The 16,864-nt window shown below is 40.5% G+C and overlaps 1 protein-coding gene across 1 annotated transcript in view; it reads left to right on the forward strand.

Annotated features, from left to right (window-relative positions):
* The first annotated feature begins 498 nt into the window (after positions 1 to 498).
* The window catches only part of TESK2 (testis associated actin remodelling kinase 2), a 102,344-nt gene continuing 85,978 nt past the window's right edge, over positions 499 to 16,864 (forward strand). The window contains exon 1 of the mRNA XM_074961858.1: positions 499 to 802. Coding sequence (XP_074817959.1) covers positions 581 to 802 — 222 coding nt within the window. The 5' untranslated portion in view covers positions 499 to 580. The remainder of the gene's footprint in view (positions 803 to 16,864) is intronic.

Genomic DNA, 16,864 nt, shown 5'->3' on the forward strand with positions numbered 1-16,864 from the left:
TTGTCCTTGGAACGTAACCCCCCCCCATTTACATTAATTCTTATGGGGAACTTGGATTCGCTTAACATCGTTCCGCTTAAAGTCAAATTTTTCAGGAACATAACTACAACGTTAAGCGAGGAGTTACTGCAGTATTAAAAAAAATCTTAGTGAAATAGAGAATATATTTTATTTGACTAATTAATTAATTAAAAAAACCTTGTGTAGGAATAGAAGGATTTTTTTTACTGTGTTTGGGGCCCAATACTTTCAGTATGTGTCTCTTTAATCTTATAGCCAGAAATATAAGGTATTTCTGGAATCTAAAGACAGAAAAGGCCATTTTAGGTGGTCCAGTCCATCTCTATGTTGTTCCCTTTTGTACGCTTACTAGGATTCTGATTATTTTTCCTAATGACAGTTAAATTTGTCAGGCTAAAGATGTGTGACTGAAGAGTTGTACTCTTTTTGGGTATGTCCCTGATTGAAGTGTTTTTCTTCTTGTTTTCTAGCATCCCACCAAAGCAGAAGAAAAACTACTTAAGCACCTAAGATGTGAGAAGATCCTTCCTTTTTCAAAAGGAACCTTTTATTTTCCATAATGGATCGAAGTAAGCGGAATTCAATAGCAGGATTTCCACCACGCTTGGAGCGCATTGAAGACTTTGATGGGGGTGGCGGAGGTGACGGAACTGTGTCCCAGGTGGGGAGAGTTTGGACCTCTTCATACAGAGCCCTGATAAGTGCCTTTTCCAGACTTACACGTCTTGATGACTTCACCTGTGAGAAAATAGGCTCCGGTTTCTTCTCTGAGGTGTTCAAGGTGGGTGGCTAACCTTACTGATTCTCCTCTTTCAAGTCGATGATGCAGTATTTTGTACAGAGGCTGTTTTCTCGTTTCTGAATGGGGGCCTCTCCTGGTCTGTTAATCATCTGAAGTTTTTGTATGTGCTTTGCCAAGGGGTGGGTGAGTGGTGGGGATCTTCGCAAGTAGCATAAACGTTTTCCCCAACCACTTACAATATGGTGTCATTTATTTTAGGAAAGTTGCAGAGGAGGATGTGGGAAATGGTGGAAAATTTTTGGATTGGCTTTTTGTTTCTTATCTATGTTTTATTCAATGCATGCACACATTAAATATTTATCTCTTATACACTGGGGAACCTGTGGTCTGGATGTTTTCCATTTGGCTTTCTAATTGGGCCTGCAGAACTGCATTTGTTTCTTTAGTACAGGTTGCTGATCTTCTTTGCTTCCTAACAGGAGAAGTAGACATGTGATGTTGGCACATAATTGTGGAATTTGAAACAACATGCTGTAGTTTATTGCACAATGCCTTTGTACCCTCCTCCTCTTTTCTGTTTCCATCTCTTCATTCCCTGCTTTCTTTTTCTTATTCAATTTTTCAATAAAAAGAATCTCTTATTCTTTGAGCAGATCTGCGGTTGTGGCAGTCACCTGCTTCTTCTCAGTGTTTACAGCATCTACTGACTTTCCAAACTGTAAAGCCAAGATGAGATTGTGCAATCTCAAGTTTGTGTCAGCAGTGTTCTGCCGTTCTGGCTCTTCTAGTAAGGTTTATAGCCATTTTGATTTTTGCTAGGTATTAGACCAAGTAAAATATTTTTAAAGCTCTTAACTTTGCTATAGGGGAATTGATAAATGCATTGACTTTTAGACTTTAAGGTGTTGCAGAGATTATTGGCTTCCTTCCTCGATTTTATGGCTTTGAATAAAGTCATAGTCCAAATTGTATTTACATCTCTGTGACATGAGATATAGCATTTCCAGATGTTACATTAGTGATGTAACATTTCTTTTGTACTGTATATTTTAAAATTGTAAAAGCTCCTAATTCTGTGGTTAAGTGCTTAAATTACAAATTTAAAATAAAGGTTATGTTACATAAATTATGATTTTTAAATTTTGTTTACACCTCTTTGCCCAGAAATGTTCAACACTCCATATGTAGCTATCTGCTTCTGGTGCTAAGGCATAGCACTGCATGGAGTAGCCTCTCAGTAACTGGAGAAAGTGAATTCATGTTGTAACGGTACACAGAATGATGCTGTTTCTTGTTTGCATTTCTAGGAGCTACTGTAATCTCCTGCAGGCCCTGTGCGTGCTGTGCAAACAGGCTTTTTAGATTAAATTGATTGTTCTTAATCTACCAGCCAATACTGATGGATTTAATGGGAAAAGTTTCACGAGGCGGAGAAGGCAGATGTTCCAGGTGGAAGAGGCAGTATGGAAGAATGTCAGGAAACAAAAGTGGGTGAGGGATTTAGTGGGAGCAGTTAGGAGCAAGGTGTGGGCAGAGGAAGGATACATTACCAGCATATGTGCTAGTTGATCTGCTGCTTTAGTTTTCTACAAGAGATGATCTTATCATGACAGGCCACACGGAAGATCTTTGCTTCCATATACAGTTTAGTGAAGGCAAATAGTGGCTGCCACTGAGCTTGGTTTTTGACAATCAATGTGCTTGACATTCTCTAGTCCGTTGTCAAAGGTATTTAACTTGTAACTCCACTGCAGAGTCAGTCTCTTGAATGAGCATGTTACATTAGGCACGCATTTGACCTATGGTGGTGATTTGGATTTAAAATGTAATATCTCTGGGATCTGTTCCTCCAGAAGTGACGGCAGATCATCTGCAGGGAGTAAAGGATGCCAAAATGGTGGAGTCTGGTTCACATTCTCTTCTCTTCTCTCCCTCCTCCCCCCCCCAAAATTACTGTGGAGCAAAAGGGATGAGAAATGTTTTAAGATGATATCGTGTGATGCAGTTTTAGTGCTTACTTGGGTGGTAAGTTTGTGCTCTGCTATGAAGTCAGTAGGGCCACCTATGTGATTAACCTAAGTTCACTGGTGCTCTGATTTCATATTAAGTTTTTTGATGTATGTCCAGTATGGAGACAATTTCATGGTTCAAAGGACTAGAAGTTCATCTTGGTATGCAGTCTCTAAGGTGGAAAATCAAAGTCAAGAAAAATCCAAGATAATTCTAGTCTTTTTTTCTGAGGCAGCTTTGTGAGTGGGTAGAAAATACAACTTTCTAGCTTAATGAAATTGTATGAAATAAGAGCTTTGGTGACACCATTCTGAAGTATTCATCAAACATTGGATTAAGAACATAAGAACGGCCATACTGGGTCAGACCAAAGGTCCATTTAGCCCAGTATGCTGTCTTCCAACAGTGGCCAATGCCAGGTGCGCCAGAGGGAATGAACAGAACAGGTAATTATCAAGTGATCCATTCATTCCCTGTCACCCATTCCCAGGTTCTGGCAAACAGAGGCTAGGGACACCATCCCTGCCCATCCTGGCTAATAGCCATTGATGGACCTATCCTCCATGAATTTATCTAGTTCTTTTTTGAACCCTGTTATAGTCTTGGCCTTCACAACATCCTTTGGCAAGGAGTTCCACAGGTTGACTGTGCTTTGTGTGAAAAAATACTTCCTTTTGTTTGTTTTTTAAGTAGGCTTTGTATCTGTAACACAACCAGGGATACTTTGAAAGGCTAACTGGTTGCAATATGGTCAGTTCATTTTATATGTCTAATTTCTGTGATTAGTTGAAAAAATTCTTTTCCAAGTACAATCCATCACAGTGGATGCAATTGCTTGCTGTTAAATTGGGGGTTGTAATAAATACTAGTTTAAAAGAAAGTACCTTTATGTATAACACCTATTAATGCAAAATCATGAGAAAAACATAACTAGCAGCAAGTACAACACATGTTGGTTTTGTTTTCTATTAATGGTTGTGTGCCCGGGCAAATCTTAATGCACTGTTGAATTCTTGTTTTACGCACTTCCTATAATTGCAGAAAAAATTTCTAGTGGAACTTTAAGGGCTTTTAAGTGACCAATGCATCTGAAGAAGTGGGTTTTTTTACCCACAAAAGCTTATGCCCAAATAAATCTGTTAGTCTTTAAAGTGCCATCGGACTCCTCGTTGTTTTTGTGGATACAAACAAACATGGCTACCCCTCTGATACTCAATAGTGACAAGTTGCTTAAATCCAGATGGATGTGTTTTGGGGTTTACACAGCATGGAGTATTAATCTGGCATATTACTAGCCAGCAGTGTAGCAATTCTTGCATCCTTAACATCATATAATATGAAATTAGAGCTTAATATTTTTCTGAGCTGTCATACTGAAATAGCTGGTATAGTTAGAAGTAGTTGGCTAATAATTGGCTTCTGGCTTAGACTCCACAGGCCTGTGCAGAGCATGAAGGACTGTTCTCAAATTGGGCTAGACATGAAAAATCTTTTATTAATAAAACAAGTTTTAAGTTTCCAACTAGGAGGCAAGTGTACAGCAAGACCTTCAAGTACTGATACAGCTCTAATTTAATGTGGGGGAGATGTGCGTCAGACACTGAAACTAAATCCTACACTATGAAACACACACTGTTCATTATATAATACAGTAAGACTGAAGTGAACAATTAATTTGTCTTCTGTTCAGAGCTCCTTCTGCAAAAAGTGTTTTGTGCTATTAGCTTTATACAGGGCCTTTTGTACTCTGCAGCAAGCTGTACCTAAACTCTGTGGTAAGGCTCCTGAATTCTGTGACAGACTGGAAATTCTTCAGCCGCTTTGGGTGAATTTTAAAATCAGGCTTTTTTCTGACCAAAATACAGTATGGGTAATACAACCAGCCCAGAATGCCCTGGGGCGTTTATTTTAATATTGATTCTATGTAATTCACTCTGCCCATGAATTTTCAGTTCCCAATGTACGGAAGATTTTTGTATTGACAACATAACGAACTGTCTTGTGGAACCTGTTACTAGGGATTCTGGAGTTTTGGGAGCTATGAAGGGACAATAGAGGGTTTTGGAAGCCAGGAAGGAATGAGAAGTAGATTGGGATTGTGGGATAAGCACACTAGCTGGGTTTCCTTGCTAAAATGATCTTCAGTGAAACAGTTAATGTTGACAGTTAAACACCTTACAAATGTCTACATTACATGTATGCAGTTACTTTTATCAATCAAACTTGTAATCTCTTCAAAGAATGAGATCAGGTTTGTTTGACAAGACCTATTTTCCATAAAACCAGATTGACTGGCATTAATTACATTCCTATCCTTTAAGTCTTTATCAGTTGAATCCTGTATATTTAGCTTAAAATGTTGCTCTTGAGCAATCTGCTGAGGTTTCAGTATATTCTATGTCATACTGGCATTTTATACCCTTCTAGATTAATTTAAAAGATATAATCTTCAGACATATTAGTTTTTCCTGGTAATCCTTATTACAGCGCTCCTGGTAATCTACTCCCTCGAGGGGAATAGCTCTGAGCGATGGGAGCCTGTCCACACTCGCTCTTTAAAGCTCTCAGACTTGCTGCACTCAGGGGGGTGATTTTTTACCCCCCTGCCCTCCCCCGAGCCAGCAAGTTAGAGCGCTATAAAATGTAAGTGTAGACAAGCCCTAAATGTCACTTAAAGAAGAGCATTCACAAGGACTTCCTTTAGGTCTAAGCTAATACATACTAGATACACATACACACACACACACAGTGCAGTCTGGCTATGTGACTTCCTTATAATTTATACAGAAAGTTTGTCAATCTTTGATAGTTCTCTTATACGTAGAACTAAAAAGAAAGTAAATTTTGTAATTTATTTTGTTCATGCTTTATTTTTGTATATATATGTATATAGGCACATTCTTGCACCTCTTGCTGAATCCATGAATAACAGTGTACGTTCTTTGACTAAAGCAAAGGACTAATCAGTTTCGCTTTCTAATTCCATGATCTCATGAGTTCGTAATGTTCTTTTATTTTGAAAGTAAAGTGGCCATATGATCTGGTGGCTGAATCCTCTCAGATGCCATGGTTATTGATGCGGCCAAACATGGGACTTGTAGCATCAAAAATGAGAGCAAAAAGAAAAGGAGTACTTGTGGCACCTTAGAGACTAACCATAAGCTTTCGTGAGCTTCATCAGTATGCATCCGATGAAGTGAGCTGTAGCTCACGAAAGCTTATGCTCAAATAAATTGGTTAGTCTCTAAGGTGCCACAAGTACTCCTTTTCTTTTTGTGAATACAGACTAACACGGCTGTTACTCTGAAACCTGTCAAAAATGAGAGGCCTCTAATACCTGTTCCATTATTCAGTGTGTCACTCTCTCCAGCTTTCGTGAGCTACAGCTCACTTCATCAGAGTGTAGTTCATGAAAGCTTATGCTCTAATAAATTTGTTAGTCTCTAAGGTGCCACAAGTACTCCTTTTCTTTTTACGGATACCGACTAACACGGCTGCTACTCTGAAAAATCTCCCCAGCAGGCTGCCAACTCAAGCCAAGGCAGCAGGCTAATTCACTCACATGCGAATAGAAAGAAAAGAAATGTTAAAAGGTCATAATGTGTTCAAGCCAATTCACTTATTAGAATAGAACAAATGAGGATGTTATCGCATTACATATCCATGGCATATGCCTGATAATTACATTTGCCCTAAATACTTGAAAACTAGTGAAATGCTAATGTTATTCTCTTCACTCATCTGAAACTTGTTGATTTACATTGCAGTTAGTTAGCTCTAAATCAAAAGGTGTGTTAGCATTAGGAAGAGAATTTATTTAATATGTAATACTGCATGAAAACTAATGAAGGATTGTTTCTGGCTATCTCTGTTCCTGTAAATTAAGAAAGTTTGTCTGGGTGGGTGTATCTAAATGCATTATATATGTGTCTGCAATGGGATTGCCCATAACTGGAACAGAAGCCTTAGAACAGTAAATGATAAGCATGCTAACTTCAAAGCATGGGTCCTTACATTCAGCAATGGGAAATCTACAAACCCATGCTGTGGTGGGATTATATGCCAGATTGCTTTCCAGGGAAGACAGCTATCAGAATAAACACTGGGCATGATCCTGTATCTCTGGACTGATGAATTCTGAGCGAATACACACGGGTCCCCAAAGCCATTTTCATAGAAACGTAGGACTGTAAGGGACCTTTGAGAGGTCATCTACTCCAATCCCCTGGATTCGTGGCAGGACTAAGGATTATCTAGACCATGCCTGACAGGTGTTTGTCTAACCTCCTCTTAAAAATCTCCAGTGCCAGAGATTCCACAACCTCTCCAGGCAATTTATTCCAGTGCTTAACCACCCTGACAGTTAGGAAGTTTTTCCTAGTGTCCAATCTAAACCGCCCTTGCTGCAATTTAAGCTCATTGCTTCTTGTACTATCCTGAGAGATTAATTAGAACAATTTACCTCCCTCCTCTTTGTAACAACCTTTTTTGTACTTTAAAACTGCTATCTTGTCCCCTCTGTCATCTCTTTTGCAGACTAAACAAATCCAGTTTTTTCAGTCTTCCCTCATAAGTCATTTTCTCGACCTTTAATAATTTTTGTTGTTCTTCTCTGGACTTTCTTCAGTTTGTCCCGATCTTTCCTGAAATGTGGCACCCAGAACTGGACACAATACTCCAGCTGAGGCCTAATCAACGCAGAATAGAGCAGAGGAATTACTACTTGTGTCTTGCTTACAACACTCCTGCTAATATATCTCAGAATGATGTTTGCTTTTTAAATTTATTTATTTATTTATTTATTTAGCAACAGTGTTATACTGTTGACTCATATTTAGCTTGTGATCAAGCATGACCCCCCAGACTTCTTTCAGCAGTACTCCTTCTTAGGCAGTCATTTCCCATTTTGTATGTATGCAACTGATTGTTCCTTCCTCAATGGAGTACTTATTGAATATCGTCTTTATTTACTTCAGACCATTTCTCCAGTTTATCCAGATCATTTTGAAATTTAATCCTCTCCTCCAAAGTACTTGCAACTCCTCCCAGCTTGGTATTGTCCACAAACTATATACGTGTACTCTCTATGACATTATCTAAATTATTAATGAAGATATTAAACAGAACCAGAAGTACTGGAACAGGGGACCCGGGGGCCACTGCCCCCCCACTTTTTAACAGCTGGAAGGGTGAGCAATGCGGGGAGGGGGCAGAGAGAAGTGAGTGGGAAATGGGGTCTTTGGGGGAAGAGGTGGCATGGGAGTGGTGCCTTGGGGAAAAGGGCCAGTGTGAGGGCAGGAGCTTGGGGAGAAGAGGCAGCGCGGGAATGGCGTCTTGGGGGGGTAACATAGGGGGTGGGGCTCAGTTAGGGAGCCTGTGGCCTCCCCACTTTTAGGGGGCTTCTGCCACTCCTGAACTGGATGCACAACCGATCCCTGCGGGACTGCACTGAATGTCCTTCCAGCTTGCCTATGAACCACTAATATCTACTCTCTGGGAACGGTTTTCCAACCAGTTATGCACCCACCTTATAGTAGCTCCATCGAGGTTGTATTTTCCTAGTTTGTTTATGAGAAGGTCATGTGAGACCGTATCAAAAGCCTGAATAAATTCAAGATACAACACATCTACCACTCCCCTCCCCTCCGCACCCCCCATCCACAAGTGTTACCATGTCAAAGAAAGCTATTAGGTTTTTGGGCAACCCTCAGAGACTTACAAGTACTGGCAGACATTACATCTCTGTTATCAATTGAACTTACAAACTCTAACCCACCTGTTATATATTTTACTTGCTTTAACCTCTCAATACATCTCATCTCTTTTCTTAGCTAATAAATCTTTAGTTTATTTTACTAAAGAAATTGGCTGTCAGCATTGTTTTTGGTGTGAGATCTGGCGTATCCATTGACCTGGAGTGAGTGACTGACCCTTTGGGGTTGGAAGAACCGAATGTGTGGTGAATTTTGGTTTTAGTAACCTTTCATCATAAAGTTCATTTTGTCTGAATGGTAAAGAGGGGCTGGAGAATTGAAGGGGACTGTCCGTGGCTCCAAGGTAAGACTAACATAGTAGTCCAGGAGTGCACATTTGTTATGGGCTCGGTGAAATCCCCTTCCTTAGAAGTTTTTAAGGTCAGGCTTGACAAAGCCCTGGCTGGGATGATTTAGTTGGGATTGGTCCTGCTCTGGGCAGGGGATTGGACTAGATGGCCTCCAGAGGTCCCTTCCAACTCTGTTATTCTATGATTCTATGAAATCTAATTATAGGATATACCACCAGTTTGGGGTGTCTACCTTTTTTGAGAGTCTGACCTGAGTTTGGCGCTCTTAACTGTAAGCCATACCGTGACCCAGAGTCTTAACAGAAGTGAGAATTTTCTTTAGATCAGGTAGTAGACTCCTGTATTTTTGGTGCTGGAGGTTCTGGGTTTAATAGATGTTCATGCTCCTGGTGTCTGTATTTACACCATCTTTCTTTGTTATAAATGCATAGCATAAGTACTAAATATTACTTATCTGTCAGGAGTCTTACATCTTGCTATAAAGTACATCTGTTTTAAAAACATGCTTTTTTAGAAAAACCTTTCAATGCTCATCTAGTAAAAGCCTCAAACCATTAACTGAATTTAATGTTCATTTAAGGTGCTGGATTGACAGTTATGGAGTCCTCTATTCATAGAACTCATTGCAAACTTCCGTCCATTCTAACCCTTCTTTCCCTCTCCTCTGATGGCCCTGCTAACTTAGCATGGCCCTTCAAAATCAGGGTTAAGATATGTATAAGACTGCAGTGGGACCCAGTTAGAGCTACTTCCGGGGCTAGCTACATGTGTTCGGCTCAAACAGCAGGCTGCCTCCAGCCCAAGCTTCTCTTTTCCTGAGATGTTCAGATCAACTGTGCAAGATGCCGGTGGATGTCCTCAACAGATGTCCCCTTCCAAAAGCAATAATGTGACCTTCATGTTTGCCTGGTGGGAAATAAAGGAGGAGTCACCAAGTGAGCAGAACTGTGAACAAATATCGGGGGCCGGGGGGAATAGAAGTGCAGAGTGTGTGTGTGAGAGAAACAAAACAAAAACAAACACATACAGACCAAAAAGGACAAAGGGGGAGAGAAAATGGACAGAAAGGAGAGGCAGCGACAGCAACATGTGAACTAGGGGTACAGTACAAGAAGACATGGGTGGGAGGAGTGAGAGGCTATCTAGACCCAATCTATTCAAAGGGGAAAGAGTTTGGAAACTACTGACGTGGTTCATTTCAGGGAGCATGCTTCAAACTTGGAATCTTTCATTAACCTTGCCTGTTGGCATGTAAGTAAACAATAAACCATTTGAACCTTCAGCATGTTTTAAATATAAATATAAGTCTGCACATTGTTGACAGTCTCATCAGAAAGGCCAAAGATGGAATTGACATGGAGACTGAACTGCACTGTCATCACTGGAGGTGGTCACATTGGCGGGGTGATAAAGCTTTCATGGCTGCTGTCTGTGTGACACCTGTTCTCTGCATAAATAGGACTTCAGTCTCCAGGGTGGTCAAGCCAGCACCTTTAAGTTGCACTGAATTAATTTAAAGGCTTTAAAAAAAAAAAAAACCCCAAAAAACCCAACCTACTAAAAAGGAGATTCTGGGAGTTCAGAGTAAATGTATCATTTTGTGATTTTTAGAATATATTTAAAGTTTAAATAAAATGTGAAAAATAAAATCTTAGATGTTAGGATTATTACAGCATTTGAAAACAAGTTATTGCAAAAGCTAAAGTGTAATGAGACAAATCCAGAACTAGTGCAATTGTAACGGATTTAAATTATTATAGGATGAATTTGACCCAGCGTATAATACTGAGTTGTACGGTTGTATGTGTTTTAATAACCTCTACCACACTTTTCTCCCCCCACCCCCTGTTTTGTGTCCACATTTGAAGCCATGGGTACATTCTTGAAGGTGGTGATAATTAATATTCACGCACAATCATTAAGTAAGAAGAGTACTTATGTATAATTTTCACTTTATAGATAAAGGCAGGAAAAATGCTGGTTTTGAGCATATTAGCTGTTGGGATATGAGGTTTACTGATGCTAACGACTTGTAACCACAGCTTGTTTCATGCTGCTTATGCAAGTTCATAGTTTTGGCTTTCTGGGCTTGCGGCATACTAAAGCGGACAGTTTTTTTTTTTCTTGTCCTTTTTTGTACATTGGACACTACTGCATTTAGTTTCTCCTAAGAACTAGTCTTTGTATTGGCCACTAGATATAACCGCTCTTTTCAGTTTTACCTTTACTATGTTTTTGCTTGTACAGACTTAATAATAAATGCTTTCTTTTCCACCTAGCATGGTCCTTATAAATGCCGCAGATGATGTATCTTTCTTGTACCTCCCTTGCTTCATATCGCCCTTCCAAAGTAAAATAAAACCTTGTAAGGGGAGCCATTGGGCAGAGAGTGGCTCCGTAACCAATTTCTATCATTTATATCATCTAAACTCTTCTTTGTTGCTCTCTCCTTAAAGTTGGTTCTTAGCTGCTGCTGTAGCCGTCAAACACAGGTGAGGCAGTGGAGCTCAGATATTGAGGGAAGATTTTCTTGTAGAAAAGTATTGATTTCAGCCACTCACCTAGGGAGCTGACTCTAATAATTAATCACGAGTGGAACTAGTGATGCAAATGAGCAGTCTTCTACATCAGCAGCAGTAAAGGTTTGTTAAAGTCCCCATCCCCAACAAAAACCTCAGAAATTATTTGATTATGCTTAGAAATAAGACTGCAAAATGGGAGGCAAGCAGTGAAAAACCCTTGCCTAGACTCATATCTCAGACATTTTTTCTTTCCCCATTTGCAGTTACTGAGCAGAGTCACGTTTGTACATTATATTCTACCGCTTCATATGCGTGCACCTAACTTTGCGAAACTCTAAATCTGCAGCAATTAACATAGTCACATACAAATGCTAAGGAGGCATTTCTGAGATGCTATATGAAGCACGCTGATATGTTGCTTTCTGGTATATCTATATGTAAAGGGACCCTGCATATTTTCTCTGTTTGGTGACCTGTCCATGCTTTGTCCTATTTGTGCAAGACTTGGCAATTCTGTCAAAATGTGTGAAGGACTGGTCATGCAGATCTACAACAGGACAGATTCTGTTTTGCTTTCATCCAGACATACAGGTGTAACTTCTCTAGGTTTCTTTTCAAGCAAACTAATAACTTACAAGGAAGCACTTCTAATAGTGGGTAAAAATAAAGGCAGAACTGCAGTAGAAGTCAGCTGATATCAGCTAAGTCAGCTAAATCACACAGGAAACCTCAAACCCACATCTGCATTTTCTGCTTGTCACTACTTAATCTAAAGGTTCTCGCTATCATTTTCTGACATGTCCTTCTGAGCAGCACTATCACTAGGCCTGTACTAGGAAGATGAATTAGTTGCATTGAGGAATGTTCTTTGAGTTAGCCTGAATTAGTGTAACTGATGGAGTAGGCAGTCTCCAAACACAGCTTAAAATGTAGAGGTGAGGATGTACAATACCCTTGGTATTTGTGGGTCCTGCATAAATCCGTTTAACTAGGGTAAAAGACTTTATTTTATATAGATTATTATAAATGTTAAGAAGGCACCTGTTCACATACTGTTAATACCCTTGACATAGCGTATTATTTGTGATGTATATAAGTACTGGAATACTGTGTAGATTTCTAGTGTCCACATTTTAAAAATGATGTTGAAAAATGGGAGAGGGAGCAGAAAACAGCCACAAAAATGAATTGAGGGCTGAAGAAATGCCTTACAATGAGGGACATAAAGCTCAATTTGTTTAGTTTATCAAAAATGAGTGAGAGTGATTCACAGTGCATAGGTACCTTCACAGGGAGAAAATACTGAGTACTAAAGGGCTCCTCAGTCTAGCAGAGAAAAGGAGCACAGGAACCAATGACTGGAAGCTGAAGTCAAACAAATTCAAATTGGAAATGAGTCACAAATGTTTAAGAGGATGATAAGCCATTGGAACAAACTGGAGAGAAGTGGTGATGTCTTCAAATCAACACTGGATGCTTTTCTGGAAGACGTACTTCAGTCAAATACAAGTTTTATTGGGCTCAGTATAGGGGTTACTGGGTGAAATTGAATGGCCTGTGATACACAAGAGGTCAGTGGATGATCGAATGATCCTTTCAGGCCTTAAAGTCTATGAATAAGTTAATTGTAGCAGTAGAATTCAGTATAATAACCATCACCACCAGCACGCCATGCGACTTAATCTCCTCTCCCTCCAACAATTCTCCTCCCTTACAATTTCCAGTCCACTGCACTCCCATTTTCAGATGCTTGTGGAAAAAAGGGGAGCTTTGCAATGTGGCCGGAAGGTGACTGGATTATTTCAGATTAAGTTGGGGGAGTGGTGCAAGGTGATCTGGTTCGGGCTGAAAGCAGAATCTGCATTTGACTACTTTGCTGTTTTCTGTGTAATTTGAATTGTAGCCTTGCTCATCTGTCTCACTAGCTATACTGAATTATCTTCTTTGGCTTTGTTTTAAGGGGAAAAATAGAGTACGTTTGCCATCATATTAGCTCAGTTGAGTTAGCTTAACATAAGTGAAAAACCCTGTTAAAATTCAGGCTTTTCAGTTGCTTTATGCTAACCCGACGGAAATATCATGATGGGAAAAAACACACCCTTTTTGCCCATCAAGACCTACACACACCCAGTAGCTCACAGAGTATCTTTTATTGTGCGTTGTCCCTCACTCACAGAAGTAGTGGAAGGGTTAGGATATAACTAATAACTAGAATGTTTAAAAATGTAAGCGTTAAGGAAGATGTGTAGAAAGAGTACTACAAAATAAGCAAAGGGCTTTTGCATGTTGACGTGAAGTGATATTTGAGGAAAGGAACCAGTCTGTCTGCCTGATCTGGATGCCCCTTGAACTGATAATGGTTTTGCATTTCTTTAATGACTTTCAACATTCAGATAGTTCCATAACCTCTTTGAGACAGGTGAAGGATATAGAGGGATCCCTTGACCTATCACTGAAATGCAGCCACTGTTAACAGTACACAGCAACACTATGCAAACACTTAGGGCAGGCAGTGAAATATATTACTGTATCCAGATGGAACTGTAGTGGGAATTCAGGGGGATTTGGCCAGGACACTGAGATGCAAAACAAATACTAAATATAAAATATGCATATGGGCTCTTTAATGACCACAGGTAGTGATAACCTCAGTTTTACTCAGCTCATTGAGTAAAATTATGATCCCCTTAATATCATCCTGGGACAATATTCATTATCGAGCTTGAGGGAAGAATTCTATCTACTACTGTAAACTGCCAGGGCTATTTTCTGTAGCATCCAGATGTTCAATGGAGATCTCCCATCCAAGGCATTTTTCTCCTTTACAATGACATTCATGAGTCAACAGCTTCGGCAGCTGAAGAATTCCATTAGGATCCTTACCGGTCCTGTTGCTTACAGATTGCAAATGAATAGGAACATGGGTGGTTCTTCAAGTTACTGTCCACATGGATTCCACATTTGAGGCTCATGCGTGTGAGATTGGAGTCTTTTGGCCCGCAGTGTCCATTAGGGCTGTGCCTATGGCCTAGATGTCCTTGCACCCCCCACCCAAGAGCATGAGGTGCTGAGTGAGTCTGACTTTCCCTCAGTTCCTCCTTGCTGCCCATGGCAGTGAGACAGAATCCTTGCTGTGTCCTCCTGCTGCTTTGCATGCTGTGCTGGTTTACTGGTCTTGTTGCTCGTTGGTAACACTGACACCCACTCACCAAATTTCTTATTTTAGTCAGGTTCTGGTTTTTAGGCTAGGAACCCCAACCCCTCTCTCCCCTGATACCGAGGCTCTATCAAAATGGCAGAGGCAAAATCTCTGGGATTAAGAACCCGCCCCTGATCTGACAGTTCAGTGCCACTCAGTGATGGGCACTCTCAGTGCCTGTTTTGTTTGGGAGGGATGTTTTCTTGCACTCTGTACCATATGTACATACCTCTGACAGATAGGAAGGAGCAGTGCTCCAGAATTGAGCTGCTAAGGCATAGGAGAAACTGTAGGCCAAGTGGAATGGGGTGTGTGACCCTAAGAGCATTCCAGGGCCAGAGGCTCACTGACATCAGGTTTCAGCAGGCCTGACCAATTAGTGAACCCCAACTCTCTATGATTACAATCTGTATCTAAAAGGTGTCAAGTAATATGTTGTTGGAAAGCTAATAACTCACAGATCATTAATATTCTTGCATAATCTATGTATGCAGTGTGTGTTAAAAGTTATGGGTATATGGTGCTGGGGTCAGAGTTGCTGCAGCGATAAGACACTCGGTGCATGGAAGCCAGGTTAGGGCTGTTGTACTGTAGGCGGGCTGCTGGAGTCAGTAGCCAGTCCAGGGATGCACAGCACACAGAGACTTAGGCTTGCTTGTTGCTGACTCTGAATGTCCCAGGCAGGCATAGTAGTACAGCTTTTTAAGGCACGTTAGGGTTATGGGGCAGGCAGTGACACAACCGCTCACTGGTCTGGATTGCACCCCCAGAATGTTACAGGCGGAGGGGAAGAGAACAGTGGTGGCACAAACTTTTTGAGACTGGTATCCAAAATCAATTGTTTGATTATTATGTGGGCCATGAAAGCTTAGAGAGAGGTTACTGAGATGTGTATTTAGTGGTCTACTTGTACCATCATAAGAACATAAAAACGGTCATATTGGGTCAGACCAAAAGTCCATCTAGCCCAGTATCCTGTCTTCTGACAGTGACCAATGTCAGGTGCCCCAGAGGGAATGAACAGAACAGGGAATCATCAAGTGATCCATCCCCTGTTGCCCATTCCCAGCTTCTGGCAAACCGAAGCTAGGGACAGTTTGGACATCGCTTGAATGTTTCTCTTAAGCAGCCACCACACAGCAGAAAGAGAGAATCCAACAACTTTATCTGATTAGTAAAATCTCTGGTTTGTGGTAGTCTTGAAAAAACTTTAAAATATCAACTTGAACGTCACATTTCTGTCTAGAAAACTTTGTACCTGCTGCTGTTACAAGTAAGACTTAATATTACTGTGACTGAGAGAAATTAGCAAAAAACATTATTTTTTGAGTTTTTCCCCTGTTTAGTCAGTCAGCTTCTTCCTGGCTGAAAAGACCTTCCTCAGCAACAAGAAGGGAGCAGAACAGCTATTTCAGTCTTAAATTTAGGGCCATGCTATTTAAAAAATGTTTAGAGAGAAACTTTTTTTTAAAGAAGCTTCAATTAATTACATAAATATTAACGTTATTAGCCAAATGGAAACTTCTCTAATTGTTTGACCTTTTAAAACTTCCTATGCTAAATTGTTGGTGTATTGCAGTTAAATAGGGTACTTAATTACAAGATAATAAAGGTGTTCAGAGACTACGGGCTTGTCTACATTGGCACTTTACAGCACTGCAACTTTCTCGCTTGGGGTGTGAAAAAACACCCCTCTGAGCGCTGCAAGTTTCAGTGCTGTACAGTGCCAGTGTAGACAGTGCATCAGTGCTGGGAGCTCTTCCCCTTGTGGAGGTGGGTTTTTTAAGCTGCAACTACACAAGCCACGTTAAAGTGAAGACGTGCCCGTAGGCTAACAGCCAAGACGGAATAAACTAGATAGTGACTGCACTTCTGGTTGATTGCAGTGATTTCTTCTTCTTCTTTTTTTTTTTTGGTCATTTGTGAAGTGTCGGGCCTTGCTTTCCTTCTGGATGAAAGGGCTATGTCAACGTGAGTCATTATCATTATGTGGTTTTCCAGTAGAAAAGCAGGTGGCAAGACTACACTGGCATGAAAATGTCTCTTTCGTCTTAGACCTCACAACTTTTCAAGCACATTTAAAATGAGCTGTGAGCTTTCTGTTCTGGATGAAGATATGCTGGGCTGGTTGCACTGGGATTTTCTGATTTTTGCCAGCTGGCAAAACATCCATGTTTATGTAAGCCCTTTCACAGCAGGGTACTGAGGGAAAGGTGCAGGGTTCCTGTTATTCATATAAGTGGGATACGCTGGCATACTTCCAATATTAATGTGAGTGACCTTATGGACGAGAGTACGTAGCATGG

Source organism: Natator depressus, chromosome 8 (assembly GCF_965152275.1).
Source record: "Natator depressus isolate rNatDep1 chromosome 8, rNatDep2.hap1, whole genome shotgun sequence".
In the NCBI taxonomy this organism is placed as follows: Eukaryota; Metazoa; Chordata; order Testudines; family Cheloniidae; genus Natator; species Natator depressus.